Source organism: Pipistrellus kuhlii, unplaced genomic scaffold (genome assembly GCF_014108245.1).
Source record: "Pipistrellus kuhlii isolate mPipKuh1 unplaced genomic scaffold, mPipKuh1.p scaffold_m20_p_22, whole genome shotgun sequence".
NCBI classification, from domain to species: domain Eukaryota; kingdom Metazoa; phylum Chordata; class Mammalia; order Chiroptera; family Vespertilionidae; genus Pipistrellus; species Pipistrellus kuhlii.
This window is the reverse complement of record NW_023425521.1, coordinates 11,513,147-11,531,658: the sequence shown is the minus strand read 5'-3', so window position 1 is coordinate 11,531,658 and position 18,512 is coordinate 11,513,147. Positions and strand designations below refer to the sequence as shown.

Genomic DNA, 18,512 nt, shown 5'->3' with positions numbered 1-18,512 from the left:
GGGTACAGTTTAATTAGACACAAAGTAATTTCACTATTCATATGCCATAGAAACATTTGAAAATTTCATTATCATATAATAATAGAGTGGCAAATATAATAATTTCCTTTGTGAAATGTAGTATTAAAATTAGGACACAGGTCGTGAAAGGATTCTAAACAAATTTAGGGCCTAAATGAATAAAAATTCCATGAAAGTCCATATTTATCTTTTTATTAACCAGATTTCTTAAACAAAACAAAACAGAACAAAAAACCAACCAAACAAACAACAAAACAAAACAAAAAATACTAAACCAAATAAGATACATGAATTTTACTTAGGAGCTTATAGTAAGCAGTCAATTTTTAAATGCCAGATTCAGCATATGATACAATTTCTTTGCAAGGTTAAATTTAGAATTAAATTCACTCTTAAGATAAATGTCTCATTCTAAATACAAAGAAAAGAGTTTTAGCATGTTAATAAGGATTGAAGTTTTAGCATAGAAGTAAAGACGGAGTAACAAATGTTGTATGTTAAATTAGAAAAGTCCATTCCTTCAACAGCTTATGTGCTCCTCAAATTTAAGCAAAAGCACTTGTCAACCAGAAATGATTTGAGGTTGAAACAAGATTAAAAGAGCCAGATTAAAGAAAGGGATATGTGAAATATAGTAGACTTTTAAATCATTGCCTGTCTTTTAGAAGACTGCCTTGTGGTTTGTTTGATGCCATCGTTAGCTCACAAGAAACTCGTTTTTAGTCACTTATGCTAGCCTACAAGATCCTCCTTTCAAATGCATTCCTTTACTAGTGGTGCATGTTTTTCCCATTAGGATCTTAATGAAACCTCAAATTAAGGCTGCAAAATGAATATAAATTTGACAACTTCCATGTTGTTTATAAGAGCTTCTTTGTTTTAACAGTTTTGCTATTTTTTTCCTATGATATTTGGCATTCAATTTGAGAATGTTTTATTTACTGTTCTGACATAGAACATTATGCTAAATAATTATGTTTATAGTATTTCCACTTGTAGGGTAATATTTGTATTGTGGAAGAATATTAAATTTTTTACAGTTCCTCTTAAAACATTACATAAATTTTATACAAAATTGTTAGTATTTTCAAGTTGCAACATTTATATTTAAATATGATTTTGCTTTTGATAGGTCACAATTTCTACATATTTTTCATTCTTTGATAAACTTGTTTAAATGTTTAAATGCATGCATTTTCAAATAAGTCAGTTTGAAATAATGACTTTCCCTTTGATAGTAAAATAAACTTGTTGGAAAGTTAACCGTGTAGGCCATCTTCGACATATTAGCTACGTACACGTTCCCAGGATTATGTTTACTCTAGGATATTAGAGTTTGAATGACGGTAAAAAATAAAGTAAAATAATCACACATATGATATGCTTTTTTAATACAGTAATTTTGAGAGATGTACCATTGTGAATTTTTAAAAGTAAATTTTGCTTTCAGTATTACAAATAAGTAACAAGTACTTATTGAGCTCCTAATGTTCATGTAGTATTGTGTTTAAGCTACTGCTATTTTTTTATTACTGATCAAAAGAAAAAATACATATATAACAGTATGGATAAGAGGTAGTCCATTTTAATAGCTCCCTTACACATAACCTATTTTTGTATTATATAAAGTTAATTTTAAAGAATAATTAAATGTTACATAGCAAGTTATATTAAAGTTCTAATAAGCATTGTCTGAGAGTATTCATTTGAAAAAAAAATAGATATATATATTACTTAAACTACCTTGTTCTTTTGAGAGTATTAAAATATAATTTTATTTTTGGAAGGAAAGATTTATATGAAGAGAATCTGTTATGTGCAAAGTTTAGATAAATCTGTGAGATTTTTTTAAAAACACTGTGATAGAATAATTTTAGCTATATTGTTAATATATTTAAAATAAAATACTTTCAGTTTATATTTTAGTTCTTATTTTAGAAAAATAAAGTTGAAAGTGAGAAAAAACTTCTAAACTCATTTTCAAAGCTTAATTACAGTGAGGCATACAATGAAAATTGCTTCTTTAACACGAAAACATTATGTCACTTGTAATTCTTACATCAGTGTTGTGTCTAGCACTTAAACTGAAATACTGACGGTAGCCTTATGTTTTAGAAAAGGAAAGAAACAGTGTTTCTATCTCCGCCTAGCTCTTTTCATGCCTGTGTTCTTCTAACCAACATTGCTGCTTTTATGCCATCCACAGATACATCACTTACATGCTGTTCTGTAGGACCCAATAAAATCACCCAGATGGCCACCATTTTACTATAATTTTAAAGCAGATAGAGATAGTCTTTCTGGGTTTTTGTTTCTCTTTGCAGTTGGAGGGGAAAAAAAACAAGCAAGAGAAATTCAATACGTTAATCTGACTGGATTATGTAATACAGTAAACGCCAATGGGTAACTTCAATAGTCTTTGTAAATAATTTTAAAGATGTCATAATGATAACGTCCCCAGAATTGCTGATGGCAGTAAAAATGACTCTCATTCTATGATTAGATGGTTAAGTCTCTCAGAAAGGGTGAGCAAGAGGTTAAATTCCTGGGTTTTAATATAGCACCTTGTTTTTTTGTGGGTTTTTTTTTGTATGTTTATTTTACTTTTGATTTTGTTATCTTGTGTCTAGTAAATATGATTCTTACTTTGCCTGATATGATGAAAAAGTTGAGGTCATTCCATTCTTTTATATTTTGTTCAAATACTTGTTTTCTCTTTTGGAACATTGGTTCATTTATGATGGGTTTAGGGGATTAAAGAGCACACCTTCTCAACAGGAAGGAGATCATCTGCACTGTCAGTGTATCCCATTTATAACCATAATCAACACAGTGGAATTTCAGGACACCTGTATACATGGGAATTTCATTTTTTACATCATGTTATTAATTTAATAAAATAATGAATAAAGGAGAGGAGGCCTCCAAAGACCCAGAGGTATTCTTTTTAAACTTGCAAATGTTTTGTGATGGGATTTGAGTATAAAGGGAAATGTTTAGAGGGAAATAGAATTTGGAATGCTTTTCTAAATGGCTGTGCCACCAATCTACCGGTGAACACAATTTACAAGCCTAGCTCTTTCCACTTTTAATTCTTTCACATATTTATCATTTTTCAGTGTTTTATTATTTTAAATATATTTTTATTGATTTCAATTGAGAGGAAAGGAGAGAGAAACATCAATCATGGGAGAGAATTATTTTTTTTCATTCATTTTAAATAAATATTTATTATTCAGATTATTACAATTGTTCCTCTTTTTTCCCCCTAACTCCCCTCCACCCAGTTTCCACCCCAACCTCTATCCTTACCTCCCCCCACTGTCCTCATCCATAGGTGTACGATTTGTCCAGTCTCTTCCCTCACCCCCCCATACCTCTTCCTCCCCCCTTTCTATGCCCCGATTCTATTATATTCACCAGTTTATTCTGTTCATCAGATTTTTTACTCACTTGATGTTTAGATTCACTTGTTGATAGATATTATTTGTTGTTCATAATTTTTATCTTTATCTTTTTCTTCTTCTTCCTCTTAAAGAATATCTTTCAGCATTTCATATAATACTGGTTTAGGGGTGATGAACTCCTTTAGCTTTTTCTTATCTGTGAAGCTCTTTATCAGACCTTCAATTCTGAATGATAGCTTGGGTGGGTAGAGTAATCTTGGTTGTAGGTTCTTGCTATTCATCACTTTGAATATTTCTTGCCACGCCCCCGTCAGGTCTGCATAGTTTCTGTTGAGAAATCAGCTGATAATCGTATGGGTGTTCCCTTATAGGTAACTGTTTTTCTCTTGCTGCTTGTAAGATTCTCTCTTTGTCTTTTGCCCTTGGCATTTTAATTATACGTTGTGGTCTTATTGTTTCATAATGACGATTCTAGTAAAATCACAGTCACTCAATTAGAAACACCTTTCAAAAAATTCTGCAATGGTGTTTTTCTCTTTTTTCCTCCTCTTCAACCTCCTCAAACACTTAGTAAGTGTTAAATCACCAATGGAATTTAAAAGATGCTTCTTACAGGAACTTAACAGCTCAATGATAGTAGTTCAGGGATGGAAATAAAGGCTTTGAGGGAGGATAGTACAACAGAGAGCATCTCTACCAGAAAGAGCAATTCTGATGCCGTTCCCCGGGAAGGTGCACACTTGTTCAGGTGGAGCGGACTCTTTCCTTTCTGTTGGTAGCTTATTGTGGTTGTGTGAAGGGTATCGCACTTATGAAACTGTTTCATTTCCTCACAGAAACTTTTTAAAAAACTATATCTTTATTTCCTTCAGTGGAAGTCTGTGACTGGCATTCGTATTTTAGGCATGGGTTTGATCTTTATGGGTAATGACACGAAGTGCTTAAGAGATACTGATGGAAAGCAGAGACCTTTTCATATGTGGAATGTGCATTACATTAGATTTGGTACCAAGGGAGGGACCAAAACGACCAACCACAATGGCCTCTGATCTAAACTTTGTGCCCTCCCTACCAGGAGGGTGTCAAAACCGAGGGCTCGGGCGGTAAAACGTGTGAGACTATTTTAGGTGTCATAAGGGTCTGAAAACAGATTACATATGCAAACTCTAATTAAAAGAAAAATAGAAGATAGTTAACATTGCTGAGTTTTATGATAAGGGAAAGTACCACCTTTAGAGCTTTATGCACTTTACCCGATAAGGTGTTTCTTATTTATTTATTTATTCATTCGTTCATTCATTCATTCTTTATTGATGAAGGTATTACATACCCTGTTTCCCCGAAAATAAGACAGTGTCTTATATTAATTTTTTCTCCCAAAGTTGCGCTAGGTCTTATTTTCAGGGGATGTCTTATCTTTCCATGCCCTAGGTCTTATTTTCGGAGGATGTCTTATTTTCGGGGAAACACAGTACTAGTAGTCTGAGCTCTGAGAGTTTAAATAACTTAACCCAAAGTCATAGAGTAGTAAGTGGTAGCATTGGGATTCAGATTTAGGTTTCTTTCTGACTCCCCACACCAATTCTTCTACATCCAGCCATACGTCATTAAAAGATGAAGAGATAAAGGACAGTGAGCAAAACAAGGTAGAAATAAGGTTACTCAGCATTGGAGACTGACTCGCAAAGCGAGCTCTGTTATTCCTGTGCCCCAAGGAGGCTGTGATCATGACCAGTGTGCAGGGAGCCTGTTGTCTATAAGTTAGAGAACATAATACCATCACTTATCGAAGGTGTTTGACAAATTGCTAATGAGCTTTGGGAAGGCTTTGACAAATCAAAAGAGAAGGGAAATAAAGGATTTGAAAGAATAGAAAAAGTTGGCAATAGCAGTTGATAGTATGAAAGCTGATTTGGGGAAAACAAATAGGAAAGCACGTGCTTTTTAATACTAGTTCTGAGATGTAGCAGCAGTTACTTAATGTGTCCTCAGACATATGAAAAACAGAACAAAAACATACATATCATTTTCACACATCCACAAAGAAAAAAACAAATTGGAAGATCAGCGAATATAATTGCATTACATCTTAGATGTACCCACACGTTGTCTAAGTCCTCATGGCACTGTGGCTAAGAGCACTTTCAGGGTTTCATTCTGTATCACCTCATTATTTTCACTCATGCTGTCTCCATTCAACTGAATTGTCACCCCCAAATCTTATCTATCAAAGTGAAAAGGTAAACTGTTTTATTATCCTGAGATGTTTATGGTGGTTCTGTTGCTTCACTCTGAAATCTCTAAGGAATTGTTATCCATCTGAAAAGAAGTGACTTGGATTTCCCCAGCATATATTTCAAGAAGGAGTTAATTTTTATTGACCTGATAAAGCTCTGGAACTTTGAACTAGTTTTACTCTTACTGCAGAACACAGCCTCACACTGCCAGTTATTAAGGCAAAATGCATGTCCACACTGAGGGGGTGGATGAATACTGAGGGGTGGAATTTTAAGGAAAAGATGTCATTATCTCAAGGACTGGGAGTTCTTCATGGTTAATTTTTTTCTTTTCTTTCTTTTTTTTTTGTTTTGTTTTTTTTTGTTTTTTAAAGCAAAGTTAAACCACCTCCACAGATTTCACCCAGCAAGTCGGTGGGCGGAGAATTTTGCGTGGCTGCAGTGTTTGGGACGTCCAGGTCGTGGTTTGCAAATAACGCTGGTCTGAAAAGAGAAAAAGGTGGGTGTCTCCCTGAGGGCTAAATGGGCCTTTGGTAATATTTGTTTCTCAAAGAAGATTCATGGCTTTTCTCCTTGTAGTCTGAACCCAATATTTTAAGCCAGTTTTTCCATCCAGTAAGCATGTTCCTCTCAGTTGCTGAAGCCTACTCATGAAGAAAGGCCCTCCTCTCACTGTAGCTGTTAAAGACGTAGCCCACTGAGTGTTTTTGTTTTGCTTTGTTGGTGGCAGTTTACAGGTGTTCTCAATGCTTGTCAACTCCATACCATTATATGTATGCAGCTTCTACTTTTTTTTTTTTTTTTTGACAAGCTAATTTCACCCCTACTCTGAGGTGTGGAGAGGAAAACCTTTTCTCTGTTTAAGAGATGAAATGAACTTGAGGTTAGTGAGTTTAAATAGCTAAAAGCACTAGTTAGTAAGTGATGGTATCAGAGTTTGAAAAAAAAATTTTTTTTTAATGTTAAATCTGAGAACAGGCAGACAGCTCTAGTGACAGGCAGACAGCTCTAGTGGGGTGGGAGGGTTGTTGGGATAGTGGTGGAGGGATTGAGAAAAAGAGAGAGAGAGAGAGAGAGAGAGAGAGAGAGAGAGAATATGAATGGTGTAGATTGTGGGGGTTGGGTGGTGGAGACTGGAAGAGGGCATAGAGGCCAAAAATGGTGATAGGGAAAAAAATCAACAAGTTTGCCATCCTATATAATAAAGAGGTAATATGCAAATTGACCATCACTCCAACACCCAAGATGGCCGCCCCCATGTGGACATAAGATGGCCACCACAAGATGGTCAGCAGGGGAGGGCTGTTGGGAGGGATCAGGCCAGCAAGGGAGTGCAGTTGGAAAAGACCAGGCCTACAGGGGAGGGCAGTGGGGGTGATCAAGCCTGCAGGGGAGGGAAGTTAGGGGTGACCGGGCCGGCAGAGGAGGGCAGTTGGGGGTGACCAGGCCTGCAGGGGAGGGTAGTTGTAGGGGACCAGGCCTGCAGGGGAGGACAGTTATGGGGGAGCTAGGCCTTCATGGGAGGGTAATTGGGGGAATTAGGCCTGCAGGGGGAGGGCAGTTTGGAGGGACCAGGCTGTCAGGGAAGAGCAGTTAGGGGCAATTGGTCCAGCAGGGGAGTGGTTAGGGGGTGATCAGGCTGGCAGGCAGAAACTGTTAGGAGCAATCAGGTAGACAGGCAGGCAGGCGAGTGGTTGTGAGCCAGCAATCCTGGATTATGAGAGAGATGTCTGACTGCCCATTTAGGCCCAATCTCAGTGTGGGGGGATCCCCGATTGGAGAGGGTGCAGGTTGGGCTGAGGGACATCGCCCCCGCCCCCTGTGTATGAATTTCATGCACCAGGCCTCTAGTACTATAAACTAAAAGTAAAAAAGTAGGCTGCTGCTCAGAAATAACAGTCATCTTTTATGGTAACCATTGCTCCTTTGAATTCATATAGTTATTTAAATTTTTTTTTTTTTTTTGTTATTGTCAACCCTCATATTTTTTTCTATTGCTTTTTAACGAGAGTGTAAGGCGGGGAGGGAGAGAGATGGAGATATCCAGAGTTAGAGGTGTGAGAAAAGACATCAGTTGGTTGACTCCCCCATGTGCCCTGACTGGGTACATGCCCTTCAGCCAGAATCGAAGAGGGCCGACGCTTCAACCACTGGGATACACTGGCTAGAGCAAATTTATAGTTTTTTTTCAAACCCCCCCCTCCTTTTTTTTTTTTTTTTTTATCATCAGGATCAATACCAAAAAAGCGTACATTAATTACTATTTATTGTGTGATGGCTGATTGATTCTGTGTAAAGGAGAATCCCTACATTTGATGGACCACGAATTTCATTGTGAATAAGCTTTTCCCTCATTTGAGTCCTATTGAAGTAGGTCACGTTGCCATTATTAGTGAGGCACTGCTTTGAAGGGTTCCAAGGGCTGCATTGTTCTTGGCTAAACGAAACGGGCCCTCCGTTACACCTAATGCTGGCAATCAGACGTCAGCCCCTCCCCTGGTTATCGCCTGGCAGTGCCCCTCTCCGGGGAAATAGGATCTCCGCCATAGCAGGTTCCTTACCTGAGTGGGAGAGGATACAGCACAGAGTGCCAGCCTTCCATTTCCTTATCCCATCTGTATTTTTTTGTTACCTCTGTAGCTTTACTGATGCTATCGAAATGACTTTTTGTTGCTAGTTAAAACCCTCTGTGTAGCTCGATTTCAAATGCTTCTCCCTTCTGTTCTAATTACCCTTTTAACTTGCTACGCCTTTATGTCCCACCGACTGGTCATTAGCCATTTTCTCAAATCAGCTGTAATGAATTCCTCTGGCCCAGAGATAAGGTGACCCGCCCAGCATTCAGGAGTGGTTTTCTGTGCTCCTAGGTTTACTGTAAAACCCGAGATAGAGGGCTGAACCTGTTCTGGCACTGAGGACATGTGTCCTCCTTCTAAAGTCATTTGGTTAGGTCCATATTCAGCACCTGACCGTCTTCAAAGTATAACCCCCTCTTCATTTACCTTGGGGGCCAGGGATCCAACTGAGAGAAAAGAAGGAAGAGAATTTGGGGGAGGAGGATGTGTGAGTTTTTTGCTTGTTGGTTTGTTTAAATCCAGAAATGTTAAAGGGAAAGTGAGAAGTTGGGCTGATATCAGCATACAAAGGGCTCAGAGCACTTGAGTGGGTACGTCCTATCACTATTAAGTCTTTGTCCATGCAGAGTTCCTTGTCAGTCAGTCCGTCCCTGTCCCGCCTGATAGCACTCATTTTTCATAATGTGGGACACATTATATTGCAGACAAATACACAAGACTGAAAAATATTGTTGCATTATATTAGAAATCTGAGTATACTTACATCATTCTTACCTTAAGATTTAAAAAATGTTTCGACAGCGTAGAGCCGTAGACATTTTAAAATTCCTTAGCTTATACTTAGTAAGAGACAACTTTTATGCAAGGAGCAGACACCTTACCCATTCTTGGGAACAAAATTTCTGCCTTCTTATTTCCTCTTAGCAGCCTGAGAAGAGATTAGAAGTTCAATAACCTGTACAAACTATTCTGTGCTCCTTTTAGTTCATTATCAAACATCCAGGCTCTATTTTTTTGTTTGTAGATCAGTCCAAACAAGTTGTAGTTGAATCTCTCTACATCATCAGCTGCTACGGGACCTTAGTGGAGCACATGATGGAGCCACGGCCACTCAGCACTGCCCCCAAGATTAGCGATGACACCCCGCTGGAGATGATGACATCACCTCGAGCCAGCTGGACTTTAGTTAGGTAATACCATCTTTCTGTTTTCTTTTTCTTTTTGTTTAAAACATTTTTTAATTTCTTTATTATTTTTTAATCTTTATTTTTGAAAGTATTACACATGCCCCTCTTTAAAAAGTTGTTTAAATTTCAGTAATAGGCTCTTCGGGACTGGTTTTGGCTGTGGGATGGGGACTCTTGGGGTCCTGGCTCTGCCCTTTGGCAGTTGGGTGAGCTGTTTAGGATGAGTATCAGCACATAGGGACTAGAAAAAACAAAACGAAACATTAATTCATAGTGCACATACATATACATTCTGGTCTGCTAATGGGACCAAGTTTCAAATTGTTTAATATCTGGTTATCTTGTGACATCATTGCAGAAAGTATCCACAATCTAACTTAAAGACCCCTCATCTCCAGAGGCCCTCGTCCATGGACCACACTGTGTGATGGGTCTGACTCCCAAGCATTCCATTTTCCACCCCCCTCAGACTATAGCACATGGGCCGTAAAGTCAAGCTTCCATGCAGTTATTATAAAGAATGCATCATTCTCTAAACACAGTTAAGTTTGGAAAAAAATTTTTCTAGTAATATACAATTTTCAGTTTTTTTCTTAACAGCTTTATTGAGGTATAAAATATTAAATGTGTACAATTTGAAAAGGTTTGACATCGGATACAGCTGTGGAAACCACCACTGTAATTAACATTATAAATATATTCATCATCTGCAAATGTTGTCTAATACTTCTTTTTAATCTCTCTCTTCTGCCCCTCTTTATCCCTACCTCTGCCATGGAGCACCAGGCAACCACTATTTACTCTCTCTCACTGTGGATTACTTGATGATGTTTAGAAGATTATATACATGGAATCTGAATGAATATATACATGTTCTTTTTTTGTCTTGCTTCTTTCATCCAGCAAAATTATTTTGATTCTTCCCTGTTGGGGCATGTATTAATGATTTTTTACTTTTTGAAATTGAGACATAATTTACACATAATACAATTCATCCATTTAAAGTAAATTTTCACTAGGTTATGTACCCATCACCACAATCATTTTTCATCAACCCCAAAGGAAATTTGATGATATCCATTAGCAGTCACTCATTTTACTTTCTGTTTCTATCGAGTTACCTACTTAGGACATTTAATTAAAATGGAATCAGACAAAATGTAACCTTTTGCACCTGACTGCCTTCATGTATCATAATGTTTACAAGGTCCAGCCACGTGGTAGCATGTATCAGAACTTTTCCCCTTTTATGCCCAAATAGTATTCCAGTGCATGGATATGCCACATTTTGTTTACCCTTTCATCAGTTGACCCACACTGTCATGTGACTTTCTACTTATCATTAATTATGCTGCTAAGAATATATATATATATATATATATTTTTTTTTTTTACTAATTTCTGTGTGGTCATATTTTTCAGTTGTCTTCCATACATGCCTCAGAGAACATGTCCTTTTGAACTCCCTTTTCCTTGTTTTACCTCTTCTCAGACTTGGGTTTTGTTTTTTCCTTTTTAATTTTCCACATGCTTCCCCTTATTTCCAGTCTCATGCTCACTGAATATAGAGTGCACTGAGGCAGCCACTAAAGGGAAAGAAACTAACATAAATAGATTGGAAGGGTTCCTTTACAGTCATTCCCCATATAGAAGGGTTAAGACTGTAGAAGTATTTATTAAGAATCAGAGTCCTGAGTGGCTGGTGTGGCTCAATGGTTAAGTGTTGACCCATGAACCAAAAGGTCACTCAACTGGTTTGATGCAGTATCCTCAGTAGGAGGCAGCCAATTGATGTTTCTCTCATGAATGTTTCTATCTCTTTCTTCCTCTCTCTTTCTCTCTAAAATCAATAAAAACATTTTAAAAAAGATGAATCAGAGTCATTCTTAAAAGTACATAATCACTAGAATCTTTATAAGCTAATACAGATAGAGACGTTAAATCCAGAGTAAAACCTTTTCAGTGTAGTGTACAATGAATGGTATAGGAGAGACAGAAAATATTGGTCCTGACATGTATGGAAGGAAACAGACAAAAATGGATGTGAAAATGATCCCTTTCCTTTTGACATTTTAAAATACTCTTATATTGATTTTTCAAGGCTCCAGAATTCTTCACTACTGCTTTACTGCACTAAATTGATTTGATCAATAGCTTATTTATCAGGTTATTCATGAGCAGGCAGATCTTATTAAAATTACTGCACCATCATTGTTGAAATAAGTGGTTTATTTTGGAACTCAGATGCTAATTTGTTCTATAATACGTCACCCATGAACATAACTGTGTTTTTTCCTCACCATTTCCCCCTTGCTTTATTCTATTTGAAAATACACACATATTCTGAGAATAGAGAGCTCTAACAATTGTCAGAAATTAGGTAAAATTAGAACTACTTAGTTGTGACATTTGAATTCCACACTTCCTCTCTGTCCAGTATTTTGAATGTCCTGAATGTCTTATTGGGGGGGGGGGGGGGAGGAGGCAGGAGGCATGTTCTGCTTTAAACTGATACTGGCTCTGTGTGATTAGCATGAATCACTGCCACCTTTTTATTCTTTTCTAAGCAGATGGCCTTGTGTTTCAGGTTTCAGCACTCCAACAAGTTCATTTTAATGATTACAAAGATAGTGTGAGTTTATATCAATGTCTGCAAGTGGTGACAGTGATGTTGATTTACATACCAGCTATTAAGCTTAAATATTAATATTCTTCTGCTGTTTCCTTAGAACTCCTCAATGGAATGAATTGCAGCCGCCATTTAATGCAAACCACCCTCTGCTCCTGGCTGCAGATGCTGTACAGTATTATCAGTTCCTGCTTGCTGGCCGTAAGTAGTTCTGTGTTTTTCCTTCTGTAGAGTTATTTTGAGATTTCATCTTAAAATGCTGACTTTTAATGCGACCACACATATTAGCACTGGTCCACCATCCATCGGCCATAAACAATCAGAGGGAGACAATAAGATGTCTACGACAAATATAAACCATAAGATGTAGCACACGTTATATAAACCTCTGCTATCCTTGTTCCCTGGCCGTGAAGTACATGTTATTATGTAAGCTGAGAGGGACTATCTGGTGGGCTCAAAGGTGTTAACAACAACAACAAAAGGATAGTGGTATCTGTATCTGACGTGAAAAAATTAAGTACTTTTCACTGTGAAAACCGTGTTGGCAGATTTTTCTTTTTGTAGAATTTTACTTGTGATAATGAAGTAATGATTGCAACTCCATTGGTTTTTGTACGTCTACTTTCATATCAGAGCCCTTACGTTTATAGAGATTGATCTGGGTTCTTTTGTTACTTGAGAGAATGTACATTGACCTACAAACAGCCTTGTTTATATGGAGGAGGGCATGAAAATACAATTTAGTATTTATCCAGTTTATGGTCATAGAATTAAAAATTCCTCACAATTATAATTAAATTTTGTAGAAGTGACTGGATCCTTAATTTTACTTCATGGGTCTAAGTGTGTGTTTTTAAGAAACTTCCTAAAATTCAACATTGATGTGATTTTAATGGAGTTTTGTTGAATTGAACTTATTATTTCATTTGCTGTATTTATACAGCATGAAGTAAAATATTTTCTAAAACTGTTTTATTTTATGTTTATAATGTGTTACATATTAAACTGAAACAGAGAAAATTTATTGACTTTGCTCTAAAGTTATGAAACTATTATTGTAACGAATAGTTGGCGGTCTTGCTTTCTTATATGATTGAACTCACTGATTTTTCCAGTATGCATTTATTGAGTGATTTCTACATGCCAGACACTTGTAATTTATTTTTTATTTATTTTTTATTTTTAACAAGAGAGCCTCTTCCATGTTAACATGGGCTCTGTCCCACACATGCCGACCGCATGGAGGACGAGAGAGCGAACTTTGCCAAATCTAGGGGTTTTACACCAGTGGTGATGTCACTGCTTTGGCTGATCCTGATTGGCTGGGTGAGGGCTAGGGTACAGTTACACAAAATGGAGGATAACTCCACCCTGCCCCACAGTGGAGTCAGGATTCTAGTCAGAAGTTGGTCTCGCCCTGCCCTGCCCTCTGATTCCCCCCTTGTCTTATGTTGCACGAGTCAAATCATTGACTCAGCCTACTTCCTTTCAGCATAAACAATAAATACAGTTACAAAGACCCTTAGTACCACAGTTCCCATCAGTATAGTCTTCACTGAAGTCCAGGTCCCCTCCCGCAGGCATCAAGTCTCCTCCTGGCCTGCGTGGAACCCAGGCTGGGGATCTCACAGGTGAGGCCGCTAATCAGGCACTTGTAATTTAAAGTGAATAGTATGTTGCTCTGTCCTCAATGAATTCTCTGTCTATCTTGGGAGGTAGGTGTTTAATGAAAAAGTAATATAAAATCAGACGGGCGCATCCATGAAGAGTTAACAGTGAACTATGAGAGCAGTGACTTAAGTTGCAAAAGCCTTTACCAGGAGGGGTTTATGTAAGTGGTATTTTGGTTCAAAAACTGAGTACATGATAGTTGTAAGTTCCTAGGTTATCTAAGCATATATTTAACTCTACTATATGCATTAGAAAAAAACATGACATTTATGTAATATCTAATTAAAATAAGAGAGCATTTTCCTCTACCCTTTATTATGATAATGCAGTCCCTGATGATTCTGTGATTTCTAATCAAAATATATATAATATAATGCATTTCACATGGACCTTTTGAATATCAGGTGGATTAGCAATGGTATAAGAATGAAAAGTCCTGGGTTTCAGTTTCAAACCATTTGTCAATAACTTGATAAATATAAAATATCAATAATAATAATAATAATAATAATAATTACTATTATAAAGTTGTTGTCATGATCAATGAGGTGATGTTAAAGTCCTTTAAAAACTGTAATATATCTGAAACCGGTTTGGCTTACTGGATAGAGCGTCGGCCTGTGGACTGAAAGGTCCCGGGTTCGATTCCGGTCAAGGGCATGTACGTTGGTTGTGGGCGCATCCCCAGTAGGGGGTGTGCAAGAGGCAGCAGATCGATAATTCTCTCTCATCGATGTTTCTAACTCTCTATCCCTCTCTCTTCCTCTCTGTAAAAAAAAAAATCAATAAAATATATTAAAAAAAACACCTGTAATATAATACCCTTATTTTCAAATAGTAGATTTCAGGGCCTTAATAATGCAATAGCTATTCTGGCCACCTGATTTTGACCATGTCCGTTGTCCACTTGATGGATCATTATTAACGCACAGTTTCTTATCTTTTGAAGTGTTACTATAGATGTAACCTAATAGGTCAAGAAATACCTAAGCGACAGGTATTTTGTACTACTTCTGTACATTCTGAGAGTGGAGATACAGAATTCGTCTGGATTTCAAAGTCATGTTCTCTTACATAAAGAAAGGATATGTGATTGAGAATACGCCAGTATATAACACGATTGGAGCAATTAAATATGCACAACAGGGACATTTGCATCAGAGGTACAGCCTGACCCACCATTGGCAAAAGCAGTGCCGGAGCCAGTTAATAGAAAATGCCTTTCCCTGCCCGTCTCTGGAGCCCTTCGTGCAAGTAGAGCCTCATTAAAGAGACTTCCTTATTACCTCCTGCTTTCTCTCCAACGCTCCTCTTGAAACACAGGATACCATAGCTGATGCTGGGGAGTTTTTGGTTTTACTAAGCCATACTGAAAATCACCTCTTATTTCCTGACTTGAAGACCATTAATAAATACACTACAATAAGTATTTTCAAATAGAGTGGTTGGGAGTAAAATTCTAGTTCCAACTTCACAAATGTTGCAAGCATTTTCTTTGGTTCTGGTTGGATCTATGAATCAGGCGAAGACTTGTGCAAACTCTGGAAATGATAGTAATAGTCATAGACAAAGAATGATGTAAATGGAAATGGGAAAGAGTCGTGGTCTCAGGGAGAAGAGATTAGGAAAGCCCACTCTCTTTCCAGCCCTATAATCATAATAGATGCATTGCTAGTTGATAAACTGAATTCTGCCTACGTGGCAGGAGAGCGACTGGTGGGGAGGAAAAGGAAAATCTGCCTGAAACACTTAAGTACTAACTTTAAAGTGAAGTAAGTAAAAGGGCCAAATTTTATATTTGTAACCGTGGTCACATTTTCTACCTCTATTAATTAAATGTAATGGCATAAAATTGAGGATTTGGGATGTATCCCTGAATCATACTAGAGCAGCGGTTGCCAACCTTTCGGGCCTCATGGACCACCAGTGGGCCGTGGAGCACTGGCTGGCAGCCGCTGTGCTCCAGTGCTCCGTACAGAGGGCCCTCTGGAGGCAGGGAGAACTCTTTGGTGGTAGGTCGAGCCTTAGGGATTGCTGATTTAAGTAATTTTTTAAGTAAAAAGTCAGCAAAAGGACATGGTTTGAATAGATTGATGAATTTGAATGTAAGATGGAAATCTAATCTTTATGTAACTCAGTAAAAGTAGAAGTTGATAATTATCACAAAAATGTTTTTTCCTAGATCATACGTAATCTTGGGAATAGTTGATAAAAAGATTATACAGAGGTTAGTATATATTTTCCTAATGCCTTTTCTAAAATAGGCATTTTAATTATGATCCTAAAGTAGATGACCTTTTCCCCCCCTTTTTTTCTTCTAAGTCTGTTCCAGTGCTTCCCCAATTGTAAATTAAAAAAGGGGCATCCTGAATTGACTTAGGGAAAGTTATAGTCATGGGGGGAAATAAAGTTTTCCCCTTATCTTTTAATTAATTGGGCAGCAGCAGTATTTTTAAGTTGCTGACGTTAGATAGCTTTGTTGGGGTGGAGGTCAGACTTATTTCTAAAATAATCCTTGGGTATATAAGAAGTTTTTTTGTTAAGTAGTAACAGAAGGCCATACAACAGAAATACTGCTGATACACAACAGAAAGGTGACTGGGATCCATAGAACTTTCCTGTGTTTTACTTGGAATGTAATTACTTTCTTCTACCTTCAAAAGCATCACGGGAATGGTGGAGAGAGCCTTTGACACAAGATGGAAAGGAAAGAAGAACACTGGAAATGTTTAAAACTGATATCCTTCACACCAATGTGTTCCAATTGGAATTGTGTGTGAAAATAATGTGCTTTGATTTCATTGAGTATTTCTCAAGGTTCCACTTCAGTAGCAGCTCCCCACAAAGATGGAATAACAAGGATCGGTTTACCATCCTGCCTCAAACAACAACAATGAAAACGAGAATATAGTTTAAAGCAACTGTTTTCGAGTCACCGGACATCAGGAGTAAAGGATAGTGATCCTTGAGAGATGGGAAACTAATGGAGTGAGCCCTACAGTTGCCTCCGTTTATTGCCTTAAAGGATTCTCTAGACTGCTTGGGTGATGGGGAATCCAAGTGGAACACAGAGTGGACAGCACTGAGTCCAGCAAGACCAAGGAAGAGTGTGTTTCAGCAAACTACCATGAACTATTATTGTGTAAAAAAGTTTTACTGAAACAGTGACTTCATGATTTAATTTATATATTGTCTGTGGCCACTTTAAAATGATAACCACAGAGCTGAGTAATAGTGCAGAAACCATTTGACCCACGAAGCCCTACATATTTACTATTTGTTAACTCCTTACCTAGAATTAGCTAGACTGGCTATTAGAGAAAATAAGATAGATCAGCACAAAATGAGAATTCTGAACATCTGCAGAGGGTCCTCTTCTAGTACTCAGCACAGGATTGATGGCTGTGGGAAACTACCCAAAGCCAAGGAAACAGCAGCCACAGAGAATCTTAGAGGGCAGAGTGCCTGGAGCCCACACAGGGTCAGGAATGGTGACACTAACACAGTTATAACTAGATTCCATATGTTTAAGAAGTTAGAGATGTGGAAGATATTAAAATGACTCAAAGTCCTAGATATGAAAACCTAGATGTGAAAGTTGTGTTGGATAAAAGTGAGAATAAATTAGAAATTGCAGAAGAAAATATTAGTGAAATTGAGGCTAGATCAAGAGAAATTATCCATAATGAAATACAGAAAGAAAAAGAAATTAAAAACAGTTATGCTGAACCGTAGGACCCCTGAATCATGATGGGGGGGACTACCAAATAAATAGCCAAAAAATTTTCAAATCTGATATATCCAAGAAAAACAATAAATCCCCAAACAGAAGAAACATGAAGAAAACCATACCAAAGTACACAATTACCAAGCTGCTCAAAGTCATTTAGAAAGAAAAATCTTAAAAGCAGCCAGTGGTTAAAAAAAAAAAAAAAATAGAAGAAAGACATTATTTGCGAGGAAAGATGATGAGAATGACAGGTTTCTCTTAAGTACTGAAAGGAAACAATTGCGGACTTAGAATTCTGCCCTCTCAGAAAGTAGCTTTCAAAATGAGGGCAAAATAAAATACTTTCTTCAGATATATAGAAGATTAAAGAATTTATCAGCAGCAGACATGCTGTACAAGAAGTCTTAAAGGAAATCCTTTAAGCAGAAGGAAAGTGGCAGCAGATGGAGGAGAAGGAAGAACACTGGACATGATTAGAACACGTAACGTGTTTTTTGGGTAGTTATTCAGGTCTTTTAAAAATATAATTCACTGTGAACATAAAAATAGTATCAGCACATTGTGGTTTTAAAAATATATGGATGAGTGAGTATGCATGTATGTATGTGTGTGTGTGAATGTGTAATATAAGCACAGAAACACAATAACAACAGTAGCATAAAGGCCAGTAGTGTGGGAAATGGGACATTATTATTGTAGGTTTTCATAGTATTTGCGAGTGGTATAATATCACTTAAAGGTAAACTGTGATATTAAAGCTATGGGTAATACAACCAAAAGCAGTCTACAGCAATTAAGGGAATAAAATAGAAATAAGCAAGCTGATGTGGCCCTAAGTATTAGGTCTAGTAATAATTAATTTCGTTTTCTAATACTTTTTTAAATCGAATTTATTTAAACAATACAACAAAATTTAATCAACAATATAGTTGCCGTTGTTTTCTACTACTTGTGCCCAATGCTCAGGAAGCATTTTAATCCCTCTGTTGTAAAATTCTTGTGATTTTGATGCCAAAAATTCGGTAAATGCATTTTTGAGGCATTCTTCATT

At 37.1% G+C, this 18,512-nt stretch overlaps 1 protein-coding gene across 11 annotated transcripts in view; it reads left to right on the top strand.

Moving 5' to 3' along the window:
- Positions 1 to 18,512, top strand: part of BCAS3 (BCAS3 microtubule associated cell migration factor) — a 457,087-nt gene that overhangs the window by 181,409 nt on the left and 257,166 nt on the right. For all 11 annotated transcript variants that reach the window (XM_036451745.2, XM_036451750.2, XM_036451747.2 and 8 more), the window contains 3 exons: positions 6,040 to 6,164; positions 9,266 to 9,431; positions 12,158 to 12,258. In XM_036451745.2, the coding sequence (XP_036307638.1) occupies positions 6,040 to 6,164; positions 9,266 to 9,431; positions 12,158 to 12,258 (392 nt within the window). The remainder of the gene's footprint in view (positions 1 to 6,039; positions 6,165 to 9,265; positions 9,432 to 12,157; positions 12,259 to 18,512) is intronic.